We start from the raw sequence: 8982 nt of genomic DNA, 5'->3' as shown, positions 1-8982 counted from the left end.
TGCATAAAAATACTGCTTTGTGCACCTACTGAGAGGGCTGTACTGTGTGATTTTGATTGAATACTATACTTAGGGAATATAGGTATACTAGTACAGCTTTTAAAGTCAGTTCAGGATTCAGGTTTGTTCTTTTTTTTTTGGAACTGATTATAAAAAAACCACTACACCACCTTTGATACTTCCTAATCTCAAGTTTCAGGTGATTTCTTCACTCGCACTGTATGAAATCTTGGTGTGAAAATTAATAGTAGATAGGTTGCAATAAAGTGTTTAGAAAGAAATAGTCCTTTTAATATTTCATTTTTTCCTATTAAAATTAAAGCCAGGATCATGTCTTTACATAGCACTTAAAACTTGCTGATAAAAGTAATTCTCTGCAAGACCCTTTTTCTTCTACATCTGTTATAGGAATTCATAGCTGTTACAAAGAAGAAAGTCTGTAGTTCTGTACTGTGGAACTGTGCCAGCAGCACTTAAACTACACACATTTTATTGCAGCCTCCAAGTATATGCAGTTATGTGTCATTCACTTTTATGAACAGGCTAATCTAATTTTATTGCTATAAAGGAATACTTTGTTTCTGATCTTTCAGCTTTAACAGCTTTTTTACTACTAATGTCAAAACTAGAAAAGAAAGTGAAAACTTTTAACACATGCCACACTCTTAGCAGCAAAGTTCTAGGAAGCCCAAATTATTTTGTTTGATTTTGTTAGAAACTGTAATACTGTAAGTAGCACAACATCCAATGCTGAGAAAGCATAATATGTGGTAAAGAAAGTAGAAATTGTTTTATCAATATCTATTTTCTGTGTGTTGCATGGAGTGTACCCTTCAGTGCTCTGTTGCTCTGTGGTCAACATCTTAGTATTGAAGTAAATGGGAAAGTTTGACATACTAGGTATTCAAAGTCACGTATTGAATATGGTCACATATAGTCATTGGACTGACTATTGAATAATTGAATACTGTTGAATAAGTATTACCCTGGACTGGAAAGTGCAGGCTTTATGAAACACAGAACAGTCTTTCTAAGCAGTGTGTAGTGTGTTTTAAATTAAGGAATATCGATAGCCTCAAGAAAAATAAAAGTATACTTTCTAAGAGCAGGGATTTAAAAAAAAGTTAAAAATAACCAACAACCTACAACTACTCCCTGTTTAGTTTTTACTGGCAGTGTCTGTGGTGTTATCACTGTTACATTTGTAATTGTAGTTTAGTAAGCAGGAGTTGTTTTCCTAAAACAGCCTTGTGTTTTTGTTTGATGATGGATGTGTAGTTGTCATCTCACATTATGAATGTTTAAAATATTCTGCATAAACTGATTTTAATACAGTGTGTTTCTTTCAACTATTTATTTTAGATTATTTTTATTGGTTGCTTGTCATGGCAACAGGAGGTGGTCCCTTTGAAGAAGGCATGAATGATCAGGACTTGCCAAGCTGGAGCAATGAGAGCCTTGATGACCGGTTGAACAACACGGTACAGTTAATCTTACCTTTCAGTTACCATTTTTTGCTGTACATGAAAATTACCTGGTATATTCTGTTAGTGGCAGGTAGCAATACAAAATCCTAAGCCTCTTCAGTACAGATTTACAGTTAAGTGTCTACAAAACCGATAAAAGTAATTGAGGTAAATGTAAGCAAGCAATGAGTGTAAATCAGAGGTAGTGAAGTCTGTAGATGTATTTATGGGAAGTTTTTTCAGTAAATAAAGTAGCTAGACCCAAAAGTATTGTGGGTGTTACAGAAGTGAAACCTCTAATTTTCAAAATTCTAAACTGCTGGAGTCTTTGGCAAAGAAGAATACGATTTGATCTTCATCTGGAATTATTTTAATGCATTGTAGGATTAAATGGGTTTAAAATTTAATTACAAGCTATTTTTAATTTTTGCAGTGGAGAAAATTTGGTCTAGGCAATTCAGTGCTGCTTTTAAGATTGCTTTTTATTTTTACTTCTGAAACGGGAGTAAAGTCTCAATAAAAGCATTTACTTTTTATCTATATGGATAACAAGTACAACATTTTTTTCCTCTCTCTCCTTCCTCTTAAGGGCTGGGGAAGTCAACAGAAGAAAGCAAACAGATCTTCAGAAAAAAACAAGAAAAAGCTTGGTGGGGAAGCTGAAACGAGGCTTACTAATGATATATCTCCAGAATCCTCACCCGGAATGGGACGACGGAAGACCAGAACTCCTCATAGTTTTCCTCATGCCCGATACATGACCCAGATGTCTGTTCCAGAGCAGGCTGAGCTAGAAAGGCTTAAACAAATAATAAACTTCAGTGATCTTGATCAGGTGTGTGTGAATACCGGTTCCCACTATAAATGTGACTACATAAATTTATTTGGCTATTTCTTAATAATTTGCCAGGTTAATAAAATTTCAGAAGCGATTAAGATTAAAAAAAAAAAAAAAAAAGCTTATAGGCCCCATGGGAGCCAAATAGAAATTCTGGTTTTTTAACTTGAGAAAATTGTGGAAAGTTCAGGGCTATGGTTTTCCTATGCTTGAGAGTATGTTAGTTGTCTTCACTTCCTCTCATTAGCAAATTTCTCTGTCCTCAAATCAGTATTTCTTACTTATGCTTCTCTGCTACTCAAATATACCTGTTGCTGTAGTTTGAAAGTCTGTTCTTGAAGTGCTTGTTTGTGATTCTGAACATTGTTATATTTGTGGATTAAGCAGAAGAGTAGCATTAAAAACTGCTCTTCAGTAGAGTGTAGAGAAATGTGTGGCATGAACTCTTGAGCCATAACTGCTTCTTTGGGAATATGGCACATTCATCCTTCCCTTGTCCAAAAGAAATAAAAGTATGAGGGATTATTTTTTTGGCAATAAAGCATGAATTTTTGCTAACGGTTTCAGAATAGAGGTTTGTTAAACTTTGGCAAAGTTTGTTGTTAGCTTGTCTAGCCTGTGAAATTTTTCTTCAAACATGATTCATTGCTTTGACTTAGAATATAAAGACTGGGTGTAACTTCCTGGTGAAAAGTATGTTACAGCAACAAGTTGCTATTTTGAAGGATTTAAAGAAAAACTGAAGTATGAATTATCATATTCTGCAAATCATTATGTTGCTTTTTCATGTTGTTACTCTCTCAAATGTACCCAGAGAGGTAGGATGCCTTGCACTATAGTAAAGGTGGAGACCACAGCAAGTAAGAGGAGCTAAGCTCTGAGAAACTATAGAAGCTGTTTTCTTTTCAGCTATTCTGGTGGGGTGGTCTTGCTTTCTGAAAAATATATGGCAAAAATCACTAACACTGTCTTAAGCTAGCTTTTGGCTAGTCAGTGACTAATAAGATTACTTTAAAATCCTGCTAAAACTAAACAGTGTTGAGTATATATTGGAGGAAAAACATAAAGCAATTTTTCTTTTTTTTTTTTTTTTTTTTTAGAGAAGCATTGGAAGTGATTCTCAAGGCAGGGCAACGGCTGCTAACAACAAACGTCAACTTAATGAGAACAAAAAACCATTCAACTTCCTGTCACTGCAGATAAACACTAATAAAAGCAAAGATGCTGCCTCAGGTTCCCAAAAAAAGGAAAGTGGGGTGTCACTGCAAAGCAAAGACTTATTTGGAGCTGCTCGAAGCAAGGATTCCTTGCAAAATTGTCAAGTCTCAGCTCAAGAAGGTGGAAGGGAAGAATCAGCTATGGATAGTAGCCAGGTATTTACATAGCCTATGAAGTCTAGAGAATATTGACTCTTAGAAAGTTTTAATTACCTTGATACTTTTCAGTGCATCTTTCTAAATTTCTGAAAAGTATAACTGTTAAATCTTTACTGGAAATACTTTCTTTCCACTGTTGTAAAAGGCAGCTTGAGGAAACTGTGATACTGAAACTAATTGTGTTGTTCTTTAGAAATTTGTTTATTGGTAACAGAAGCATAGCTGATTTTCATCTGAGAGGTTGTTTCTCTTATACAGATCCAGAAAATACTCTCACAGTTGAATATTTCATGTTAATGAGCTCAATTTTGTTTTAGCCTGTGTCGACAAGAAACTCAGTGTTTCAGCCTTGCAACTTCATGCATACATAAATCTGTCCTTATAAAAGCTTTTGACTTTTAACCACTTGCAGAAGTGTGCTTATAGGATTGAAGTCCTAGCATGTCACCCCTTTAAATACTATTTCACTGTTGCTATCGCTATGTCTTGTGCATTAATTATGTTAAAGCTGTAGTTGAATGCATTCAGTAACTTGAGTATCTTTACAGATTGTGAGCAGACTAGTTCAAATTCGCGACTATATTGCTAAGGCCAGCTCCATGCGGGATGATCTTGTAGAGAAAAATGAAAGATCGGCCAATGTTGAGCGTTTATCACACCTTATAGATCACCTTAAAGAGCAGGAGAAATCCTATCTGAGATTTTTGCAAAAGATGCTTGTAAGTTTGAGAACATAATGTATTTGTTTCTGCACTGTAAGCTTTTTTAGGAGTTGACCTTTGATGTTTTGATGGTGCTTCTGGGGGTGTTGGTTTTGATATGTAGTACCTTCCATAATTCATATTTACTGCCCCCTTATATAGCTTTTGATTTATACCAATGAAATATTTCAGGCTAGAGAAAATGAGGAGGATGATGTTCGGACTATAGATTCAGCTGTGGGATCTGGTTCTGTAGGTGAGAGCACATCGCTAAATCTTGATGTGCAGTCTGAGGCTTCAGATACTACGGTAAGCTGCCTTTTAGTAAATAAGGTCCTAGACATGAAGGCATTGTTTTGGTTTTGTCATGATTGTTATGGTAGTGTCATAATCGCAGTTCAATTAAAAAACAGTAAATCCTCAAACACTCTATCAGGAGGTGTTTATGCATGTGTGGATATGTTTTTATTTTTTTGTGTGTGAAGAAAAAATTAATGATTCTTTCACAAGTGTGTCTTGATTAGTTTAAAAAAAAATCTTATCTTCAAAGTAGAATGAAAGGTTAAATGTGTACTTTAGCAGAGCATGCACTGGATTGATGTAGGAAAGAGTAGTTGTCTATACAGTTTTTAATCTGTGTTTCTTTGTTAGAGGGGAAAACTTGCTGGTGTTGGGTGAGGAGAGGGTCATTTGTGGGCCACTGCCAAAGTATCTTCCAGTGATATCATGGAAGTGTTGGCCTAGCACAGAAGTTTCTCTCTTTTTTTGAACAGATGAGCACCTTTCAGAAAATGTGTTCTGAATTTAGTTCCAAGAAATGCAGGCAATCTTCCTTTCTATTTATCAAAGCTTTTATAATAATGCGGTAAACAATTATTGTAGTAGATATAAAAGCATTTTAATAACAATATGTTTTACATCTTCCAGTACTACTATACTGAACTGGTACTGTTCTGGCCAGTTAATACACTGAATGTTCTACAGATTAGGGCAATTTATGTACTTGGAAGTAGAACAGCAGTTAAACCATCAAGAACTTTCTGTAATTATTTTTAGCCTTCTAAGAGCTCTTTCTATCCTTGTATAGACATGGAAAATGTATTTTTAACTTAAAAAAAATAAAAATAAAGAGACTAGCACAGTTTTAGGAAGCATGCATGTAAAGTTGTGTTTTTCTTCACCTTTGCAAAATGGGTTTTAGTTTTACGTTTGGCTCTTCATTTTGCATTAATTTATCTTTACATGCAGTTTGTATTACATGCACAATGAATAGTTCTAGTCTTACAAAGTTGATTGCTGTATGGAGCCTTATTGTTATGAAGCCTTAAGAATGACTAAAATATTTTTGCACTTTAGGAAGATTGATGTTACTTTTTATTATTTGACAAGATATAAGTCAGTAGATTTGTAACTTTGAAATGCATCAGAAGTTGGAGCACATATTAAAAATCTAACATGCTAAACTATTTAATGAAGGAGGTATCTTTTAGTTTGAGCATTCGGCCCCGCATTGAAGACAAACTAGGGAATTCAGCATCACAACAGGTCACAGACACTGATGTTACAGCAAGCCCTAATGAGAAAAGTGACAGAGCTGCCCTAAATGACAGGGTAATCTGGCCTTGTAGGATTAATAGCCAAGAACATGGATTGCCTACAAAGGTACAATTCAGAAATACTACTTTAGTCTCAAATAGGGTTTATATGTGCTGGGTTTTTAATTTTTTTTTTTTCCTATAACTTCTTCAAATGTGTTAGTTACTTACAGTGAATGTTCCTATTTGCTCAGCTGCTCAACTGTGTACAGCTGTCTGTTCATTGAATCAATCTTCTTTGCCTAGAGTTTTTCTATGTAGATGCTTGACAGCTTTCTTTTCTGAAATGTCAACATGGACAGAGAAAGTACTACATGTAATTCTGTACAGCAGGTGTTCTGATTTTATGTAGATAATCCTTCCAGTTTTGCTGTTCTCTTTCTCAAAAAACATAATGTAAATGGGACTTTCAGACACTTGTCATGTTTACACCAATAGTAAGCTAATACCATATAGAGAAAATAAACTAAAAAGCCTTGTTCCACTTTTTTTAATATAGGTGTGTACTTAAATATTTGATTGGAAGGGGAAAGACTAAGGTACTTGGAGTTAAAAACTTCTTTTGTTATCTGTTACCAGTTTTTCTTATTTCAAGCTAAAAAAAACCAAACATCAAAAAAACAGGAAAAATGCTAAGTTAGAATTTTTTTCAATAAAAGTCTTGCATATTTTTTCAAGCTTATTAGTCTAAATGTAGAAGCAAATGTGAAAAAATGTGATTTTAATTAACTCAAGCAACTTTGCTACATTCAGATAAATCTTGGATTATTTAGTAGGTGAGCAAGGCTGAGACGCATTCCCCCTTTTCCCTCTTGTCTTCATTCTTTCCTGTGTTGATTTTGTTGTGTACTGTTTTGCCTCTGCTCTGCTTTTTATGTATAAGATTAAAGTTTAACAGAAATTATTAGTGCCATTTGTAGTGACACTTTGAGATTTTTAGAATTCTGGATATGTTCTCCTTTCTTTCCTGAAAAGTCGAGCATTCCCTGGTACCCAGAACTAGTTAATAAGATTCCTGTTTCTATTGTGATATTTAGTGCTGAAATTTTGGACTGAGATAATTTTGTACTTCAGGAACTCAGCACTGTTGGGAGAGAAAATGTTCCTTTAATTTAATAATGTTCTTTTTAAATACTTGTCAACTCCTAACAAAAAGGTGGCAGATTTTTCCACAGTGTCTTCTGCATGGGATGATAACACAACTTCAGATAGCACCAGGATCTTAACCATGGATGTCTCATTAAAATATGTTATTTGCTGACAATTATTGAATAAAAGTTTTGAGGCAAATCTCCAGATCTTAATTAGGATAGGATGAGGAAGAGAACTTACTTTTAATATCTTTTAACTGCTCAGCATGCTTTCATGCCTTTAGATCTATTTCCATGTATTTGAAAATATGGTATACGTGGAGTTCTGTGGATGTTTCAGTATTGAAATTGTTTTACATAAATCTGGTCTATTTTAGTGTCTATGACATAAAAATGGCATACAAAACTAAACAAATTGTAGCTTAGAGAGGAATAATTGCCAAAAAAGTTCTGCTGAAAATTTAGATTTTAGGCTATTAAATCAGTCTAGATCTTGTATTATATGTATGTCTATGATACTACACTTTCTTACTTAGCTTTACTAGTCATACAGATCTTTTATGATTCAAAAGACAGAGTGATGCTTGGGGTTAGTCTTTTGGACGTTAGGGTGGGTATCTGGATTTCTAAAGAAAACTCGCAGGAGTGATAAGCCTGTCTTGGTGGTATGGGCTTCTCCTTATTGGATGTTTAAGATTTTGAGACTGAAAAGTACTGCCAGAAAGGTGAAGCCATTTCATTTTCACCTTCTTATATTAATCTGGCTGTTTGATTCTATTCAAGTCCTGCTTGTTTTGACACTTCTGTCACTAGTACTCAAAAAAAAAATAATTTACATTACTATAGTAATGTTCTTCCATATCTTGCAGGCCAGAGATCCCCAACAGGAAGCTAAAGAGGAGCTGGAGAACTTGCAGAAGCAGCATGATTTATTGAAAAGGATGCTACAACAGCAGGAGCAATTGAAGGCTCTTCAAGGAAGACAGGCAGCTCTTATTGCTTTGCAGCATAAAGCAGAGCAAGCAATTGCAGTTATGGATGATTCTGGTATGTGGAACGACGGTGTCTTTGATAGCATGTTAGCATACTGATTGAATTAAAAAGTATTTTTTATATATATAATGCACTTTTAAAAAATCTATTGCAAGGCTTTTATTTCTGAAAATAGTTGACAGTGCAACATTGTAAAATAGCATGTCAGTTAAAAAACAACGTAGCTCATTTCTGTGGTTTACTTGTAAAATCCTAAAAGCCAGGGTTTTGCTTCTGAGAATTGGTCTATCATGTCAGATTAAGAGCCTGCCTCTCATCTCCATCATTGTACCAGGCCTTTGAGGAAAAAACTGGAGTGGGATATACAGATTGTTTGCTCCCTTTTGCATCCTTTTGGCTGTAGGGATTGGGATTTGGTCAATTTTTGCTTGCTTTTCATGGCGTTATGGGGTTTTGTGTTTGTTTGTTTGTTTGTTTGGTTTTTTTTGGTGGCTGGTTGCTTGGCAGTTTAATAGCCATTGGGAGACCTATTGATTTATCCAATTAAAGAAAGGAGGAAGTTGCCAAAGCAGTTATATAAGGAAATATGAAACTAGAACTTAGAAATTCTGTGACATGTACATAGAGGACATGGTTCTGATGGTAGAGCAGCACCATTATGTTACAACCTTCAACTTAAAATCATTCTTCAAATTCACTTTCATGTATTCCCAACTTTTCAAAAGTTATCTTTGGGACAGAAGCTGCTTATGTCAGTAGAGTTGTTTTCTCAACAATTCAGTCTAAAAGGGAGACACTTGTTCTTGTTTTGCATGCTGTTGACTTCTGAATTATCTTTTGTTTGTTGGAGACTCATGCTACTCCCTACCCTTCCCTAAATTCTGTTCAATTTTCTTTGGAAACAGAGTACAGTTATGTGTAG

General features: G+C 34.8%; 1 protein-coding gene across 1 annotated transcript in view; it reads left to right on the top strand.

The window, feature by feature from the left end:
- Positions 1 to 1385: 1385 nt before the first annotated feature.
- The window catches only part of PCM1 (pericentriolar material 1), a 37757-nt gene continuing 30160 nt past the window's right edge, over positions 1386 to 8982 (top strand). The window contains exons 1-5 of the mRNA XM_010002476.1: positions 1386 to 1481; positions 2056 to 2301; positions 3405 to 3677; positions 4229 to 4399; positions 7937 to 8114. Of these exons, the coding sequence (XP_010000778.1) occupies positions 1386 to 1481; positions 2056 to 2301; positions 3405 to 3677; positions 4229 to 4399; positions 7937 to 8114 (964 nt within the window). The remainder of the gene's footprint in view (positions 1482 to 2055; positions 2302 to 3404; positions 3678 to 4228; positions 4400 to 7936; positions 8115 to 8982) is intronic.

This window comes from Chaetura pelagica, unplaced genomic scaffold (genome assembly GCF_000747805.2).
Source record: "Chaetura pelagica isolate M959 unplaced genomic scaffold, ChaPel_1.0 scaffold67, whole genome shotgun sequence".
Classification (NCBI taxonomy): Eukaryota; Metazoa; Chordata; class Aves; order Apodiformes; family Apodidae; genus Chaetura; species Chaetura pelagica.
Note: the sequence above shows the minus strand (reverse complement) of the source record. Positions and strands in the feature narration are given on the sequence as shown.